The 19,609-nt window shown below is 50.4% G+C and overlaps 1 protein-coding gene across 7 annotated transcripts; it reads left to right on the top strand.

The window, feature by feature from the left end:
* Positions 1-3,983: 3,983 nt before the first annotated feature.
* Ciz1 (CDKN1A interacting zinc finger protein 1) lies at positions 3,984-18,966 on the top strand. Of its 7 annotated transcripts, none has more exons than XM_021153061.3 (18): positions 4,341-4,498; positions 4,847-5,021; positions 5,262-5,377; positions 6,864-6,935; positions 8,330-8,559; positions 10,732-10,825; positions 10,942-11,044; positions 11,561-11,798; positions 11,904-12,093; positions 12,317-12,438; positions 12,969-13,166; positions 15,020-15,144; positions 16,186-16,273; positions 16,691-16,804; positions 16,942-17,097; positions 17,952-18,021; positions 18,167-18,288; positions 18,633-18,966. In XM_021153061.3, the coding sequence occupies exons 2-18, from the start codon at positions 4,852-4,854 to the stop codon at positions 18,837-18,839; spliced, it is 2,415 nt and encodes an 804-aa protein (XP_021008720.1). In that variant the 5' UTR covers positions 4,341-4,498; positions 4,847-4,851; the 3' UTR covers positions 18,840-18,966. The 7 variants fall into 7 exon arrangements, with proteins under 7 accessions (XP_021008689.1, XP_021008679.1, XP_021008720.1 ...); XM_021153054.3 differs by having other exon boundaries at positions 11,561-11,810; XM_021153030.3 differs by lacking the exon at positions 4,341-4,498 and adding an exon at positions 3,984-4,194 and having other exon boundaries at positions 11,561-12,093.
* The last annotated feature ends 643 nt before the right edge of the window (positions 18,967-19,609 follow it).

Here is a 19,609-nt window from a genome sequence, read left to right as displayed (position 1 = left end):
TGCAAAACTCATACAATGCGAGGCTTCAGTAACCAGACACTGGTATTATTATTGCTACCATCACCATCATCATTATTATTTTGAGCAGGGTCTCTGGTAGCCCAGGCTAGCCTTGTACTCTAGTAACTGAATTTAACTTCATACTTATGATCTTTCTGTCATCACTTCCCAAGTGCTGGGACTATAAGCATATGCCACAATATTTGGTTTTAGGCGGTGCTGGGGTAAAATCCAGGGCTTGGCAAGACAAGCACTCTGGTAGGTGAACTACATCCTCTACCATTACCACCACCACCAACAGTAACACCAACAAACAAGGTTTTGTTTATGTGACCCTATCTGACCTAGAACCCTCTACACAAGCTAGCTACCAAGCTAGCTTTGAATTTACAGCAATTCTTGGGCTTCGGCCTCCCGAGAGTGCTAGGATTACGGGCTTGAGGCTCTGTGCCTGGCTGGACCTCATTAACTTGAAAAGCTCAGGGTAAGTCTGGAGAGATGGCTCAGTAGTTATGAGAGCATTTGTTTTTACTAGAGGGGCCAAGTTCAATAATCACAACTGTTCATGACTCCAGTTCTGGGCGTTCAGTAGCACCCTCTGTGGGCTCCAGAGGGTACGTCTGTGTATGTGGTGCACAGACGTACATGTGTGCAAAACATATAAAAAAATCTAAAACAGAGTAAAAATGACAACTTTTTTCCAACTAAAACACATTTCATGCAACATCAGTCAAACTTCTAAAATCCAAACTCTTGGATTTTAGAGGCAGGGAGAGATTTAAAACAATTCTGTATTCCATCTGAAAAAAAAAATGTCAGGTCTGGAATTGTCGAGTTTTCTTTACTTTCTGATTTTGGGGTTCATCGGACATAACTTGAAGGAGCAGGTTGGACCCTGGAACAAAGTAGGCACTGACATAGATCCACTGAGTCTAAGAATTTATTCTTTGATAAAGAGGCTTTTCACAATAGAGACAAAAGGGCCAGGGTCTGCCTCACTGAGTGAAAGCACTTGCTTCAAAACCTGATAACCTGAGTTGGACCCCCCCCCAGAACCCACGTAAAGCTGGAAGGGGCGAACAGACCCCACAACTCTGACCTCTGACCTACACACACACACACACACACTATGGCACACAAATCCCTCATAATACACACAAAACACGTTAGTAATAAAAGTTAAAATTAAAATTAAGAGGCAGCAAAGAGATTTCAACAGGGATTTTCTGTTTCCATGAGGGAGGTCTTTTCTTTCAAAAACAAAAATATCTCTTTTGGGGGGCGGGAATCCTGCCTGCAAGAACTTGATCAAAGATAATTAGCTCCAAACAGTAGATCCAGAGCCTTCCTCGACCTCAGCTATCTTCAAGGTCCTAGACCACACACATTAGAAAGAAAGAAAGAAAGAAAGAAAGAAAGAAAGAAAGAAAGAAAGAGAAAGAAAGTCTCTCTCCCCAGATCCAAAGCAATCATTGCAAATTAGGAAAAAAAAAAAAAGTAAAACTCTCCTCTTGAGCCGGCTACACGCTGGTCTTGAGCCGGCTACACGCTGTTCCCCGCCCCCCACTAAACTCAGACTATATATAATATATATGGAGTTTGGGAACCTGCTGAGTTTACACCATGTTGTGTTGTCAATGTTTAATATCCTTTGAAAATCTAATTTCTGGTGGCTATGTGCTTTCAATTTCTTAAGAGGCAGACACCGTGGCTTATTTAGTTTTTCCCTCTGAAATTGACTGCGTTCCAGGCTGCTATTATAAATAAGTTTTCCAGGAACAAATGTCCTGGCTTTTAAAGTCTCTTTTCTCACCGTTTGCCTGAACTACAGTCCTGCAAGAGGGGTTAGTCGGGCAAAGGGCAAAGGGCATTGAGAACCTTGATAAGGGCTCAGCAGTGGTGGGCCTTGAAAGATGCGCATGCGCAGTCAGCTCCTGCTGGCTTCCCATCTTCGCCAGCACCAGCATTATTTTTAGTGTTTTCACTTTAGCAACTAGCTAAGCTCACTGTGTACCGGCGTCAGTGCTAAGCATTATGTAATGTCATCTTCACACACACACACACACACACACACATACACCCTGGAAGGGACACTTATTTTGCAGATCAAGAAACCAGCGGAGAGGACTCCTTCAGTCCCTCAGGGTTGCAAAGCCAGATGGCTAAGGCGATCCTGACTCCACCTTCACTACCTGCGCGTGTGCTCCAACCAGGGCGCAACATCTATTTATTTATTTATTTGCCGCAGTGTCTCACTAATCCAGTCTGACTTTGAATTTGAATTCCAGATCATTCCGCCTCCGCCTCTCAAGCATTAAGGTTATAGGCTGGGGCCACTACGCCCAGCCAAGCTAGAGTGCGGTTTGTTTGTGTTTTGTTTTGTTTTTTAACTTTAAAATAACAACAACTATTATTATTATTATTATTATTATTATTATTATTATTGCTGGCTAGCGACCCCCTGATTCTGCCTCCCCGTGTGCTGGGTTCACGGAAGTTTTCCGACCTATGAATTTACTCCTGTCACTTAGATACGCCTATCCTTCAAGGATGATTAAGCCATTCAAGCTTCCTAAACACGCAGACCCCAGCCGCAGACCCCCAGCCGCCGCCATCCCAGCTCGCTCTGGCCAGGATGAGCCACTTTAGTGCTATTAACGCCAACAACTGCGAAACAGGTCCCAGTGGAGTGAGAACTCTCGCCACCTGAGCCCATTACCCACGGGCGAGTCCGAGCCTCGGGTTAGCGCAGTCACCTGACTGCAGCAGTAGTGATCTGTCCTCTGCGGTCCCTAGCGCCACCGAGCGGCTAGTCCTCTCTGTCTACACTGGGCGCGGAAGTGGAGGGGATGAACAAGGTAAAAGAATTGCCAAGACCAGTGGGGTTAAGGGGTGTCCGCAATGGCAGGACCTTTTTAGGGGCAGGTAAGAGCCATTAAAGAAAGTAACTGGGTCAGACGTGGTGGCAGAAGCCAGCGGGTTTCTGTGAATTCGAGGCAGTCTGGTCTATAGTGAGTTTCCATATGTAGCCACTGCTACACAACACAATGAAACGGAAAAGGAAATCAGAGGCTTGAGAACTTGTTAAGTGGTTAACGTTTGTTCTTCTTCCAAAGGACCCAGGTTCAGCTCCCAGCATCCCATAGTGGCTCACAACCATCCACAAACTTCTTCCTAGGGGATCAGATGCCCTCTTTAGACCTCTGCAAGCACTAGGCACATACAAAGTACATACACATACATGCAGGCAAAACATTCATACACATGAAATAAAAATACATCTTTAAAAAACGGGGGTGAGAGGCGGGGCGTGGTGGCTCACGCCTTTAATCCCAGCACTTGGGAGACAGAGGCAAGCGGATTTCTGAGTTCGAGGACAGCCTGGTCTACAAAGTGAGTGCCAGGACAGCCAGGGCTATGCAGAGAAACCCTGTCTCGAAAAACAAAAAACAAAACAAAAAATCCGGGGGTGAGGAGGAGAGATAGCTCAGTAGTTAAGAGCACTTGTTCTTGCAGAGGAGCTGGGTTCGATTCCTAGCACTCACAAGACAGTTCACAGATGTTTCTAACTCTAGTTCCAGGATGTACAAGATATACACGATTTACAGATACACATACGTTCTAAACACTCATACACATAAACTAAATCTTTTTTTTTTAAATGGAAAAAACAAAACTTTTTTTTAAGCTGAATTCACCACACATACGCACGCGCGCTCCCTTCACGCCCGCTTGCTCTGGTCCCAGCCCCACGCGGACTCGGGATCTGGGGACAGTGGTGGCATTGGGGAGGTCAGTTGGGATCTGACCGACTGTCGGTCCCCTCTATGCCCCTGCCAGATAAACAGACGGCCGTGGGAACTCAGAATCGCCCCTTCCCGATGCTGGGATCTGGGGACAGGAGCCTACGCTGCCCGGCGCCTCGAAGCACCTGGGAGCCACCGCGGCTCTAGCGATTGCAGATTGGTCGCGGTCCCCGCGGCGTGACCAGCGCGCGAGGCTTGTTCGCCCGCCGCGGCGTCCGCGCTGAGGCCTCCGCACCTCCAGAGGGCGCTCTGCGCGGGAGTGGCCAGCCGCTGGGCCTTCGAAGTGTCCCGGTCCGGTCACCGTCCCGAGCAGCCCGGGAGCTCCGGAGCCCGCCCTACGAGTCCGCTAGTGGCTTTCACGGTTTCGGTTTTCGGGGATTGCGGGGAGGTGAGGGGGAGCCAGCGTGGTGCCCGCCCCGGAAACGACAGTGGAGGAGGGTTGGGCACCCGGGGGAGGGTGGACCGCAGGGATAGCGGCTACTTGCAGAGAGCCTACAGGCTTTGTGGACAGGCGAGGCCACAGGATCAGTTAAGTGGCGTTGGCTATATCTGCGGCGGAAGGGAGTGGAGGGATGAGGGACAACAGAGCGGGGTGGGGGTGTACTGCGGCGGACGGAAGCGTTTCCCATCCAGGGTTCACGGATTTAAGTGACACAATTTAGGGAGAGGACAGCGGAATCCAAAACAGGGAGGTAGGTGCTCGGGAAGCACCAGGAAGTGTAGAGTGACTGACTGGCAGGAGATGGGAGTGGAAAGGTGTGCTCCGATTAGAATGTTGGACCGCCCGAGTTGAAGAGATGGGAGGGAAGATAAAGAACTGAAGGCGTGTCAGTGTGTGTGTGTGTGTGTGTATCCTGTTCTGGCAGCTGACCGGAAGAACTGGAAGCCCCGGGTATAAATGCAGCGTGCTCTTGGCGTGGCTGGGACTGTGTAGCGGTGAAGCTTAGCAGGCGTTATGCTGGGGTGGGTGTTTTGGGAGGGGAGAGATGCTGGATCGTCCCAGAGTGGTGATCTGACCCTACCCACCATACCCACTTCAGCCACCATGTTCAACCCGCAACTCCAGCAGCAGCAACAGTTGCAGCAGCAGCAGCAACAGTTGCAGCAGCAGCTCCAGCAGCAGCAGCTCCAGCAGCAGCAACAACAGATACTGCAGCTCCAACAGCTGCTGCAACAGTCCCCACCACAGGCCTCCTTGTCCATGCCAGTCAGCCGGTGAGTTTCCCACTTCTAGGAGCAGTCTGAGGTCTGACGGCTCAGACCCACATTTTGGAGCCTGGCTCCCTGTAGTTATTTTTTTCCCCAGGGGCATCCTTGTTTGAGTATTAAATGTCATCAGTTTCTACCTTGGAGGGGATCCTCCATCTGCCATTGAGATGGAGAGAATGGAGGTGAGGGACCTCCGGGTAGATGGCTTTCCCAGGACCCCTCTGACACCCTACTCCCATCACACAGGGGCCTCCCCCAGCAGTCATCCCCGCAACAGCTTCTGAGTCTCCAGGGCCTCCACTCGACCTCCCTGCTCAATGGCCCCATGCTGCAAAGAGCTTTGCTCCTACAGCAGTTGCAAGGTATGGCAGTTCCCCGTGGCCCTCAGTTTCTTCCTAACCCATTTATTCTTACCAACACTCACAGCGGCCCTGACAGCATCCTTATAGATGAAGATACCAGGGCTCCCAGGAGATGAAGTCCACAGGCTACTCTGCTAAGTACAGGGTTACCGGGCTATGGTGCTGGCCGTTCCTGCCTCTGCTGATAACCCTAAGGGGAGGCACATCCGTAACCCCCCTCTACAAATGAGGATAGCAACCTGAGGCCCAGAAGAGGGATCATGTGCCCATAGTCAAAACACAGGTAGAAGCTAATTAGACAGCCATCACTTGGCACCCCTACCAGGACCACACCGTGGACAGCCTTTTGGGCTGACTTTCAAAAGATGCGTGGATAATTCGAGAGAGAAGAACCCTACGGCAGGTCACAATATGTACATATGTACACCACCTTTTCTTTTCCCATTTTAAAAGTTATGCTTGTCATAGTGAAAATAATGTATTAAAATAGAAAAACAACAGTGACAGTAAAAAAAACCCACGGGGGCCAGAGAGATGGGTCAGAGGTCATGGGTCAGAGGGCAGGAGTTCTTGCTGCTCTGCAGAGGGCCTGAGTTAGGGTCCATCACCCACACAGGGCAACTCCTGACGCCTGTGACTCCAGCTCCAGGGGATCTACCATCCTTATCTGGCCTCCAAGGGCAGCCTCCAATACAACACGTGAATTAAAATTTAAGATAAATCCTAAAACATAAAGTCATTAAAAACAAACAAACAAACAAACCCAAGCGGTAGGAAGACATTCCCTCATTTCCGGGAGAAAGTCAGCACCCTGTCATTATAGTTCTTTCCATTTTTTTTTTTTTTTTTTCTAGGAAGAAGCTTGGGAAGTTGAGTGTGATTATACGATTAATACCAAAAAGAGGCCATGTCTTGTTTTTCTTTTCTTTTCTTTTTTGCAGTGCTAGAGTTTTTGTTTGTTTGTTTGAGACAGTGCCTCGCTCTATATCCCTGGCTGGCTTAGAATTCACTGTGTAGACCAAGCTGGCCTTGAACTTATAGAGATCTGTCTGCCTCTAGTGATGGGATTAAAAGTATGCACTGGTATGTTTGGTCTTGCTTTGAGAAAAGGTCTCACTCTGTAGCCCAGGCTATCCTGGAACTTAGTATGTAAGCCAGGGTGGTCTTGAACTCAAAACAGTCTTCCTACCTCATCTCGCAAGGGCTGGGATTACAGGCATGGGCTGCCGCACCCAGCCAGTGTTCTGGTTCAATCCAGGTTTGTTGTGATAGCTTTTAGTTTCTCACTGGAGGGGCGTGTGCCCTTATGAGAACCTCAGTTATCCATTTCTCCCCTCACCCCCCTTCTCTATCCTTAACCCTAAACCCCACTGGGATGAACTGACATCTGAGACTCTTCTCACAGTAGATCCCCAGCACTGAGTGACTGAGTCGGGGATGGATGTCTGATGGCTTTTGATAAGTATTGCCAAATTACTTTCCTAAGGACTGGACCAGTTTGCAATGCCACCAGCCACGTATGACGGTGCCAGCCTCACCATGCCTACGGCAACACTGGGTACTCCATGCTTTTTTACCTATGCCTCTGTGACTGTGTGTGTGCGCGGATCGTTTACTAAGTTGGTTTGCAAAGGCTAACGCTGCGTTGTGAGTGTCTTCATTCCCATTTCCACGTGCTCGTGCATATACCAAGCATTCACATGTCATTTTTGTGACTTGTCTGTGTCCTTTGTCAGTCTCTGCTTGAGGGCTTCCCATCTTCCGCCTTACTGTTTCTGGGAGCTGGATGGCTCTCTGGGATGGTGTGTATGTCTTTGCCGTACCTTTTTATCAGATACACTAATTCATGACTTTGAATCTTCATTTGACAGACAAGGGGAGGGAGAACTGGCTTGCTCAAGGTGCCAGAGGTAGTCTGGACTTGAATTCATCTTTCAGCACAACTGACCTATGCCTTTAAGCCTGTGCTGCCCTCCCCTGCATTGCCCCTGAATCTGGGCATGAATGCCAACTCTCTTTCATGCTGTGGGCCTTCCCTGGGAAAAAGAGCTGAGTCAGAGGAGATGTAGCAGGAAATAAGAGGGTTGGTCCTGGGATAGAGGTCTCTGGAGATACAGATATCAGGGAAGGCCTCCTGAACGGAAGATAGGGAAGATTTAAAGGGAGGCGGAAGGATGCTGGGAATTAGTGGAACACAACAGCTTCCACGGAAGGTTCAAAGGCCCAGAAATGGGGTGCTCAGAGGTCTGCCCAATGACATGTTCCTAGAGGGCAACTTGGGGCACGTGAAGTGGGTGGGGCTAGACCTTGCCCTAAAAAGAACAAGGAACTGTAGGAGGCTTTGGGCTGGGATGAGGTCAGAATGTAGCTTTAAAGAGGTCCCATTTGCTGCAGTTCTGAGGAGGGATGGCGTGTTTTCCAGAGAGGGAGAGCCTGCTTGGAAATGCATGTGGGTGCTAGAGTTGTGAGGACCTGGCGATGCCTGGGGTGTGGAGGACAGAGCTAGCCAAGCTACCTCTCTGTTTTGTGTCTGTGTTGATAGCTGCATCTCCCTGCTACCTGGCAGGGTTGACACAGTGAAAGGGTGCCTTGCTCAGTGCCAGAGCCTTCCCTCTCATTGGTGAAGAGAAGCCAGTGGGGGACACGGTACTTACCAGTGGCTTGCTGGTCCTCCTGTGGCCCTGTGCTGGCTCTCACATACCTGAGGGCCCACAGCATGTCTGAGGGCTGGGGCAGCTCACGTGCCCAGATGGAGCAGAAAACCTACCCTAAGTCCTTCCTCACTTGTGCCCACAGTGGATCTTACTCTGGCTTTACCTCTGCTTCCCTGGATAAGAGGGTCCCCTCAGACATTATCTCTGATATTCCCCTGGTATTTGGAGCACTGAACCCCTGATATTACCTTGACCATTCAATCATGGTGTGACCTCTCTTCTCACCTCTTCCCCACAGGCAACCTCCGTGCTTACAACGTGACAGCCCCAAGCCTAGCAGCTCCCAACCTTACACCACCCCAGATGGTCACCCCAAATCTGCAGCAGTTCTTTCCCCAGGCTACTCGCCAGTCCCTGCTGGGGCCTCCTCCTGTTGGGGTCCCAATAAACCCTTCTCAGCTCAACCACTCAGGGAGGAACACCCAGAAACAGGCCAGAACCCCCTCTTCCACCAACCCCAATCGCAAGGTGAGTAGTGCTTTGAGTGGAACAGTTCAGCAGGAGCGAGTGGAGGGGTACCCCAGTGTCAGCCCAGCTCCACCGGCTTGGGCTTGCCCTGGCCTTTGGCCTTTGGGCAGGTCATGCTCTGTCTTTGTGCCTCAGTGTCTATAAAATGAAAGTGCCTAACATCTATCATCTCCTGAACTTCAGGTATCTTTATGGTCTCAATGTGGCTGTCCTGGAACTCACTTTGTAGACCAGGCTGGCCTCGAACTCAGAAATCCGCTTGCTTCTGCCTCCTGAGTGCTGGGATTAAAGGAGTGCGCCACCACGTCCGGCTTACAAGTTTTTTTTATTACTTTATTATTATCATTTATTTTTACATGTGCTGAGGTGAGCATGTGGAGGTCAGAGGACAACTGTATGCATCTCTTTTCTCTTTCTACCACATGGGTTCTAGGAACAGAACTTGACGCCAGACGCTTTCACTTGCCAAGCCAGCTCAATGGCTTTAATGCTATTCTCTTTACATCAGCAATGTCTGATAGAAATAAAACAAGTCATATATCGGACTTAAACTTTTGGATAGCCACATTAAAAAGATAAAAAGGTCAAGATATAATGATTAACATCCATAATCCCAACACTTGAGAGGTTAGGGGTGGAAGATGGTGGCACCTTCTAGAACATCCTGAACTATGTATGTAGAAAGAACTTCAGGCTTTAAAAATAAAATGAGAAAGAACAGATAAGGTTCATCTTACCGCCAGGTAAAGTCAAGTACACTTCTAATCCCAGCACTCTGGAGGATGGTACAGGAGGCTCAGAGATCCAAGGTCATCTTCATTTACACAGCTCTAGGCCAGCCATTCCAAAACAGTTGAACAAAAAATGAATATAATACAATGAAACATATTTTAGTTAATCTAGTATTTAGAAAAAAATACCATTTTGACCTGTATTAAAAAAAAAAAAATAAGACGGGCAGTGGTGGTGCACACCTTTAGTCCCAGTACTGAGGAGGCACAGGCAAGTGGAACTCTGAGTCAATCTTTAAGATCTCTGATACCCTCCTTTCCTTGATGATTGATTGATGTTTCTTCCTTTGCTTGTTTGTTAAGAGACAAGGTCTTTTCTTTTTCTTTTTTTTAAAAAAAGATTTATTATTTATTTATTTATTTTGTGTATGTGAGTACACTACAGCTGTACAGATGGTTGTGAGCCTTCATGTGGTTGTTGGAAATTGAATTTTTAGGACCTCTGCTCACTCCGGTGGGTCCCGCTCACTCTGGTCAACTCCGCTCAACTCTGCTCACTCTGGCCCAAAGATTTTTATTTATTATTATACATAAGTACACTGTAGCTGTCAGACACAGCAGAAGCGGACTTCAAGTCTCATTACGGGTGGTTGTGAGCCACCATGTGGTTGCTGGGATTTGAACTCAGGACCTTTGGAAGAGTAGTCAGTGCTCTTACCGACTGATCCATCTCACCAGCCCAAGAGACAAGGTCTTATCTCCCAAATTTCAAATACCTCTGTGCCCCTACATTGCCCAGCCTGATCTCAAATTTCTGAGCTCAAGTGATCCTCCTGCCTCAGCCTCTCAAGTTCCTAAAAATACCCATATATTTCATCATGCCCCATTTTGTCCTTAAAAAACAAAAACAAAAACAAAAAATCCACTAAGTCTAATCTATCACCTAATATCGTAATCACACTTTGATATCTAATATGTCACTTAAGCGTCTCTCTTAATTGAGACTCCGTTTCAAGTGTTTACCTGAGGCTAATGGTCATCACATGGGGCAGGCAGCTTTGAATGTCACTTTTAAGGCACAAGGCTGTGGCTCTGTGGTAGAGCACAGGCTTGGGGTACTGGAGGCTCTGGGTTCTGCAGGATATAAGGAAACATTAAATCACCGCCTAAACATTTCAACACTGTGAAATCCTCATCCAGGAACAAAAGCAGAGGGCCGGAGGGTTACAGCATTACAGCTGTGTCTAAAAAACCCAGCATCGCTGGCCAGTGGTGGCGCACACCTTTAATCCCAGCACTCGGGAGGCAGAGGCAGGCGGTCTAGAGTTCGAGGCCAGCCTGGTCTACAGAGTGAGTTCCAGGACAGCCAGGGCTACACAGAGAAACCCTGTCTTGAACACCCCCCCCCCCCCAAAAAAAAATGGTTTCTAAAAAGAAGCAGGATTCTTCTTCTCAGACGGTGCCTCTGGAAGACAGGGAAGACCCCACAGAGGGGTCTGAGGAAGCCACGGAGCTCCAGATGGACACAACTGAAGGTGAGAAACAAGGGCGGCTGCCCTTCACAAGGGACATCAGGGCAGGGAAGATCTTGGTGGCAAGTAAGCCAGGGTCATCTCCTGGAGCTGTGTTTCCTCATCTGCCACCATTGCAGACCAAGATTCACTAGTCGGTCCAGATAGCATGCTGAGTGAGCCCCAAGTGCCTGAACCTGAGCCCTTTGAGGCATTGGAACCACCAGCCAAGAGGTGCAGGAGGTGAGTGATGCTGGCCCCGTGCTGGGGCTCAGCCTATAAAGTTAGGCCTTGGCCTCCACTTGGGAGAGGGTCACATTCATCCCTAGATCTACCTGGGATGAGCCACCTGGAGGCCAAGCTGGACAGCCAGGAGGAAGGGGTCCTTGCAGAGTGCAAGAGGTGGGGCTGGGTTTATAGGGCTAATTAAAATCAGGTTGCAATTTGGAGGTGGAGAATCACTACATTTATTTAGGTGAAGCAGGCCCGGATAGCTTTAGATCTTCCCATATCCCAAATTGTAAGTAGAATTGGGATTAGGAACTGGATCAAAGGCCTCTGGGAAGATAGAGCTTTGGTCTTCTTGGATTTGCTGGTTTGTTTTCATTTTTGAAACAATCTTGGCTGACCTAGAACTCACTATGTAGACCAGGCTGGCCTCAACTCTTCAGAAGAGATCCGCCTGTCTCTTCCTCCCTAGGGGATCAAAGGCATAGACCACCACAACTGGCTTTTTGCTTATCTTTGGATCTTTGCTAGCTCAGAGGAGTCCACTGAGAAAGGCCCTACAGGGCAGCCACAAGCAAGGGTCCAGCCTCAGACCCAGATGACAGCACCAAAGCAGACACAGACCCCGGATCGGCTGCCTGAGCCACCAGAAGTCCAAATGCTGCCGCGTATCCAGCCACAGGCACTGCAGATCCAGACCCAGCCAAAGCTGCTGAGGCAGGCACAGACACAGACCTCTCCAGAGCACTTAGCACCACAGCAGGATCAGGTAGAGCCACAGGTACCATCACAGCCCCCATGGCAGTTGCAGCCACGGGAGACAGACCCACCGAAGCAAGCTCAGGCACAGACTCAGCCTCAGCCCCTCTGGCAGGTGCAGTCACAGAAGCAGGCCCAGACACAGGTATCCACCCAAGCACAGTCACAGGAGCAGACATCAGAGAAGACCCAGGACCAGCCTCAGACTGGGCCACAGGGGTCAGTACCCCCACCAGAACAAGCGTCAGTTCCAGCCTGTGCCACGGAACCACAGCTATCATCTAACGCTGCGGAAGCTGGGAGTGGTGAGTGTGAACTCCCGGCCCGATCCAGGTCTGCCAAACCCTTCTTTGTCTGATCTGGCATTGTTTAGTCTTGACTGAGGGGTGGGCCTGGCATACAGCTCTGGGACCATCCCCGTCTTGGATTCAGGTTAATATCTGGACAGAGAAGCCAGCTCTTGGATCCAGATCTATCTGGACCCCAAATGGTAGACTCTGTGGGAAAGGAACGTATATGTCATTTCAGACCCAGACAAGGCCTTGCCAGAACCAGTAAGCGCCCAGAGCAGTGAAGAAAAGAGCCGGGAGGCGTCAGCTGGTGGCCTGGATTTGGGAGAATGTGAAAAGAGAGCGGGAGAGATGCTGGGGGTGCGTACACATAGGAGGGCCCGAGAGCCTGGCAGCAGCATGGGCTCTGCTTGTCCAGGCTACCTTAGGATCCTTCTTAAGATCTTGATGTGCTTTTGGTGGCAAAGGTCCCTTCTGGTCCTGGCCAACTCCACACTAGAGCTGCCAGTCCTTCTCCTAGCCATGTCATTTCACTACCTTTGTAAAACCCTCCTTGTGGGACTCAGGCAGGTCCCAACGCTACATTATAACAAAACTTCAAGTCAACCTCTTTTCTTCCTTTGGTCTTAGTTTCCCCATCACATGAGTGATGACATTAGAATTAACCAGAGCCAGGTCAGGAGCGGTGCCATACATCTTTAATTCAGTCCCTAGAGAGGTGGAGGCAGGCTGATCTCTTCTAGCTTCAGGCCAGCCTGGTCTACATACTGAGACATATATATTGGATCTAGGTTCAAATCCTGGCTATCGTATTCTCTGTTTAGGTTTGGGCAGTCACATAACCTAACCTAACCTAGAGGGTAGAAATTGTGTCTCTGTGTCTGCTGTAGATGTGGGGGGCTGGGAGCTCCCTGAAGGTCACCATCCTGCAGAGTAGCAACAGCCGGGCTTTCAACACCACACCCCTCACATCTGGACCTCGCCCTGGGGACTCTACCTCTGCCACCCCTGCCATTGCCAGCACACCCTCCAAGCAAAGCCTCCAGTTCTTCTGCTACATCTGCAAGGCCAGCAGCAGCAGCCAGCAGGTACTCAGGGCAGAGGAGGAGGGCTGGGACCTTTGGCTTTGCCTTTTCTACACTGCCCCTTGGCCATACACCTGTATAGGCGTATTTCCTGATCAGCTGGTAGAACAGGTTTTTAGGATCTAGGAAAACCTGGTTCAGATCTGCTGTGACTGGCCATCAGGGTCTCCAGAAGTAAATCCCACCCTTGGGTTTTTTCCTCTTGTGTTCAAAGAGGCCAGCCAGGAGCTTACCCCCGCTGTGCGTCTTAGGACACAGCACTTGACATTGAAGTTCTGCGCCCAGTTCTGGCCCAAGCAAGTGCAGCATTACTAGTAATAGTAGTTACTTAGGAGGCTGAGGCAGGAGGGCAACATGGTCAACTTAGTGATAGCCTATCTCAAAATAAAAATATATATATAAAAGAAAGAGAGAAAGAAAGAAAGAGAGAGAGAGAGAGAGAGAGAGAGAGAGAAGGAAGAAAAGAAAAGAAAAGAAAAGAAAAGAAAAGAAAAGAAAAGAAAAGAAAAGAAAAGAAAAGAAAAAAGAAAAGAAGCAAGCAAGCTGGGATATAGCTCAGCCACTGCTTAACCCATGAGAGGCAGAGTTAAATAAATAAATAGGTAGATAGATAGCAGTCTTGACTGGGGAGACCAATTACTCTCGGTGCCTGGGGGTTCAAAACAAGATCCTGTGAGCACACGAGTTTCCCATTAACCTGGGCAATAGAGCAAAAACTCAGTATCCAGCCGGGCGGTGGTGGCGCACGCCTTTAATCCCAGGGCTCAGGAGGCAGAGGCAGGCGGATTTCTGAGTTCGAGGCCAGCTTGGTCTACAAAGTGAGTGCCAGGACAGCCAGGGCTATACAGAGAAACCCTGTCTCGAAAAACCAAAAAAAGGAAGAAAAAAAAAAAAAAAGAACTCAGTATCTGTCTTTAAACTTAAAAATGATTTCTTTGCTTTGGCCCCATGTCTACGCACCACATGGGTCTGAAGCCCACAGAGGCCAGATGAAGGCACAGGATCTCCTGCATCTGGAGTTAGGTGGCTGTGAGCCGCCATGTGGGTGTTGAGAGTTGAACCCAGAGCCTCAGGAAGAGTAGCCAGTGTTCTTAACCTCTCAGTTTCTGTTTTCTTTTTTTTTTTTTTTTTAAGATTTATTTATTTTTATTATATGTAAGCACACTGCAGCTGTCTTCAGACACTCCAGAAGAGGACGCCAGATCTCGTTAGGGATGGTTGTGAGCCACCATGTGGTTGCTGGGATTTGAACCTCGGACCTTCGGAAGAGCAGTCGGGTGCTCTTACCCACTGAGCCATCTCACCAGCCCCTGTTTTCTTTTTTTAATTGAAGATTTATTTATTATATATAAGTACACTGTTGCCATTGCTGTCTTCAGACACACCAGAAGAGGGCATCAGATCTCATTACAAATGGGTGTGAGTCACCATGTGGTTGCTGGGATTTGAACTCAGGACCTCTGGAAGAGCAGTCAGTGCTCTAAACCACTGAGCCATCTCTCCAGCACCTCCCCCCCCCCCCCCAGTTTCTTCTAATGATCTTGTATTATTACCAGTAGCCATTGTTACCTCTGTGACTGTGGTCCTCGTCTGAGCAAGGCCACTTAGAGCCTTGCTCCTTATCAGAGAAGCACTCTCAGAAATGGATATGCATTTCCTCAATGCCTCAGTTTACCTTCCCTGCCATGGCCTACATTGAGCTGTGTAAAATAATGCCAGTTGTGGTGGTACATGCTGGTAGGACATGCGGGAGAAAGCGAGTCAGGAGGATCAGAGACCCAGGGTGGCCGTGACATTGGGAGTTGTCCTTCCCTTGGCTGTGGCTCATGACTGCTTCTGGTGCATTCCTGCTGCAGGAGTTCCAGGATCACATGTCAGAGGCTCAGCACCAACAGCGGCTTGGGGAAATGCAACACTCGAGCCAGACCTGCCTGCTGTCCCTGCTGCCCATGCCTCGGGACATCCTGGAGAAAGAAGCAGAGTAAGTAGGGGCTGGCAGAGGCTCATGTGGGTCAGGCAGCGTCCCAGGCCAGGCCCTGAATAGACTGGCTGGCTGGGAGGTCAACCAGCTGTGCATACCATTAACTCCAATTTTGATCATCAGTTTCTCCTGCCTGTAAAATGTCTTGGTGAGGGGTGTAGTGACAGTCCCCTAAGGTCCCTTCCAGGTAAGAACAGTGTGACATTCCTATGGAAGAGAGGGGAGCTGTAATACAGAGAGACCTACCCCCACTGATCTGTGTGCTAGCCCCAACCAGAGAGGCACAGTGGTAAGGACCAGGTCATCTTGTGGCCCTGGGTGAGACCTTCCCTGAATCTATCCATTGTCACAGGGGATGTGGTTGGTCTGAAATGTCTACCCAGAATCTGGAACTAGCACCTGGTGTGAGAAGGCTTGGTGGGAAGCTGTAGGTCCCAGTGGGGTGTCCCAAGCCTGCAGGGCTGGAAAGAGTCATTGGAGAGTGTCAAGCTGAGACTTGTTGGGCCCTGGGAGACAAGGGCTGTCTCCTGGGGGAGCTGCCTCAGGTGGTTGCTAGAGCTCCCAGCTTTCCAGGGGGATCCAGGAACCTGGATAACTTCGGAAGCCTCACAGTTGCAGAGTATCAGCAACAAAGCCAGATGTGATCCCGGCACTTGGGAGGCTGAGACAGGGCACAAGAGTCTAAGGCCACTTATACAGTGAGACCTTCTATGAGCTGACTTATTCAGAATGACAGTAAACCCAGATGAAGACAAATGAAACCCCTTCTCAGGCGGCACTGTTGTACGAGTCCGTGATGGGGGAGGTTCCACTGAGGGCAAGGACAGGGACTCTTGGCTGCTCTGTGATTCACCTGGCTCCGTCTGTTAGCTCCCACTTATAGAAGAGTCAGGAATCGCTACTCTGTCCTTTGTGTTTTTGATGCTCTGACTAGGACCCTGGCCCCTCATATACCCTAGCTTCTGAAGTGCAGCACCCTTCCCTTCTGGAGCACTCTAGGAGAATATAGCATCACCCGCTGCTTGCTTTTATTGCCGTCAGAGATCCTCCGCCCAAACGCTGGTGCAACACCTGCCAGGTGTACTACGTGGGAGACCTGATCCAGCACCGCAGGACACAGGAGCACAAGGTACGAGAGTCACTCATGCTGTGAGGGTCCTCACATGGGACACATCCTAGCTGGGGGTGGGGAGGGAGGTCTATCTTTGTCTCCATGTGACTGCCACTTATGAGACTTCTGGTGAGTCAGTCATGTTCCTCTCTGGGCTTTCCTGTGCCCATCTGTTCAGTGTAGGCACCTGCTCACCCTGCTATTTAGCCCCTAGCTCATTGGGGAGTCTTTGGCGGCTGTCCTCCTCTTATTCTGTCTCTGTTGCCACCCGCCATCCCACATAGTGAAGAGAAGTGGTTTTGCATGTCCCACTGCCGGGGCGGAGCAGAGCTGGGCCTGGGGGTTTGAGAGGTGAGGTCTCATTGAGCCACTGAGAGGGTGGCTTGTATCTAGGCGTGCTCCAGTGCACCACGTGGCCTCCCTGCCTTTCCCCAGGTTGCCAAACAATCCCTGAGGCCCTTCTGCACCATATGCAACCGTTACTTCAGGACCCCTCGAAAGTTTGTGGAGCACGTGAAGTCCCAGGGACACAAGGACAAGGCCCAAGAGGTAACCCTAGTTACCTCAGTTCAGCATGAAGTCTCCCGATAAGATCATAGAGCAGCTGGGGGGCGGGGTAAGAGCCCTCAGGGGTGTATGCTAGCTGCCCACAGCTGGCCTAAGCTCCTCACGCATTCCTCGGGCAGCTGAAGACACTTGAAAAGGAGACAGGCAGCCCAGATGAGGACCACTTCATCACTGTGGACGCCGTCGGTTGCTTTGAGAGTGGTCAAGAAGAGGACGAGGATGACGATGAGGAAGAAGAAGAAGAGATTGAGGCTGAGGAGGAATTCTGCAAGCAGGTGTGTGGGGTGGGCTGTTGGTGGCTACTGGAGCCCAGACACCATGCTGGCACTTAATAGGCACCAACACAACGCAGTTATGGGCTGTGTCGTGACCATGGAAATAAGCACAGAGGGACAGGTGAAACATGCAAGGGCCTGAAAGGCTGGCCAGGATAGCCACTGTGGGGAAGAGGGAGGGCAGAGAACAGTGTTGAGACAGGCACACAAGGCGTGTACAGCAGACGGACGGTCCATGGTCCTGCGAGGCTTTATCTAAGAGTTTCATGCTGCTTCTGGACAAACTAAGAGAAATGCAGGTAGACTGGGGGCGGGGAGGGCGAGGGCAGAGGGCTAGGAATTATAGTCCAGTGCTTGCCTATGCATATGCAAAGCCCTGGATTCAACCCCGGGACCCTCGGGAGGTGGGGTCATAGAGGCTCCAGCAGGAAGGAGGTTGAAGCAGGACTGAGCTCTGTCAAGTGTGATGAAGACCCTGTATCAGAAACAAAATAAAGGCTGGAGAGATGACCAGGTGGTGACAGCATGTGCTTCTATGGGACCTGGGTTCAATTCCCCACACCCCTCTCAGGTTGCTCATAACTGCCTGTACCTCCGCTTCCTGGAGATTGGACGCCTCAGGTACCCATGCCCCCACACACTCAAACATCAAAATAACACAGCCCAAGAAAAGAAGGGTTTATTTTAGTTTGGGGGAAGGAAACCCACAGAGCATATGTCGGAAGGACATACGGGAGGCAGGATCTTCCCACCTGCGAGCTGAGGGGATGAACGGCTGTGCTCTGGAGACTTCGGGTGGGCTGTCTCCAGGTGGGACCAGAGGCCCCATATCTCAGCCTTTACTCCCTCTCCAGGTGAAGCCAAGAGAAACATCCTCAGAGCAATGGAAGGGCTCCGAGACGTACAGCCCCAACACAGCCTATGGTAAGACCCCAGGCTAAGCCCCCATTCTCAGCCACATCATCCCAGACAGGCACCCCGACACCTCTGTTCCCACCCAGAGCCAGTGTGATGCCCAGCCGGTGAGGGGGGCCTTAGGTGTGCAGACCCTGCTGTCGTCTGTCCCCAGGTGAGGATTTCCTGGTACCAGTGATGGGCTATGTCTGCCAAATCTGTCACAAGTTCTACGACAGCAATTCAGAATTGCGGCTTTCTCACTGCAAGTCCCTGGCCCACTTTGAGAACCTGCAGGTGAGTGGTCGTCTGACTGCTCTGCCCAGGGCCAAAGCCTCTGTCCAAGCCAGCAGCAATTTGTTGTTGAATCAAGCCAGTTCTCAAGCATACTCCCACAGAAGGGAGAGACTTGAACTTGGCTTTTCATGGTGTGTGTGTGTATGTGTGTGTGTATGTGTCTGTGTATGTGTGTATGTGTGTATGTTGGGGCCTGGGGTTGGGAGTACTCCAGAGCCTAGGGAGGCTAAGAGCTTCACACAGGGTCACACAGCAGATCCATACTGTTTTGGCCCAAGTTGGGAAGCAGCTGATGGCCAGGAGTGCACTAGGCTATGCCTAACTTTGAAAATTTTTGTATCCAGAAATACAAAGCCAAGAACCCCAGCCCTCCTCCTACCCGGCCTGTGAGCCGCAAGTGTGCCATCAACGCCCGCAATGCCCTGACTGCACTGTTCACCTCTAGCCACCAGCCCAGCCCCCAGGACACAGTGAAAATGCCCAGCAAGGTGAAGCCTGGATCCCCCGGACTCCCTCCTCCCCTTCGGCGCTCAACACGCCTCAAAACCTGAGAGAGGGAGCTCTGGCCACTCAGCCTGACTAAGGCCCAGTCTGCTAATGCTTCCTAGGTATCTGTGTGGAAATCTTCAAGCGGTTGGTGTTTTTACTCAAAATCCAATAAAGAGTCAGTAGTTTGGCTATGCAGTCCCCACCAGCACTGTGTCGGGGGTGGGGGTGGGGCACCCAGTCTCTCCAGACACAGTATGGTGAAGGACCAGGGAAGCCAAAATCAGGCTCCCTGAGATGGACTACCAGGCATGTCCCCTCTCTGAGCCTCAGTTTCCCTCTTAGTATATCAGGGCTGGGACAGCAGCTTGGGAGAAAATCCTTATGGCTGGTGACCCTAGCAGATGGCCTTGTTCTTACCCTCAGGTTAGAGATGAATAGAGGCCTTAGCAGGATCTTGTGACTTGCCAAAACTGGAAGACTGGCTAACAGCCAGCCTCTAACCAGCTGCACCTCACAAAAACCAGAGCCAGGCATGGAGTTAGTATTAGGGTATCCCTGCCACTGAGGTTCAGCTCTTGGTTCACCAAGAGGGCAAAGCCCTCCCAACCCAGAGACAGCAGCAGTGAGGGGCCATCCTTAGCCCTGCTGGAGGTAAAGAGCCTGGCTCTGCCAGTGCCAGCTGGGAGAGGAAGGCACTGAGGTTTACCGTCAAATCCTAGGGGGTGGTTCCGGTGGCGAAAGGCCCTAGTGCCCAGGGAGTCTGACTGTATCTCAGTCACACAGTGTGCCTGCATCAGCTGGGAAGCAGCTGCCAGAGCAACACACCAGCTAG

The sequence above is a fragment of the Mus caroli genome, unplaced genomic scaffold (genome assembly GCF_978045245.1).
Source record: "Mus caroli unplaced genomic scaffold, Mus_caroli_1 scaffold_2, whole genome shotgun sequence".
Lineage (NCBI taxonomy): Eukaryota > Metazoa > Chordata > Mammalia > Rodentia > Muridae > Mus > Mus caroli.
Note: the sequence above shows the minus strand (reverse complement) of the source record. Positions and strands in the feature narration are given on the sequence as shown.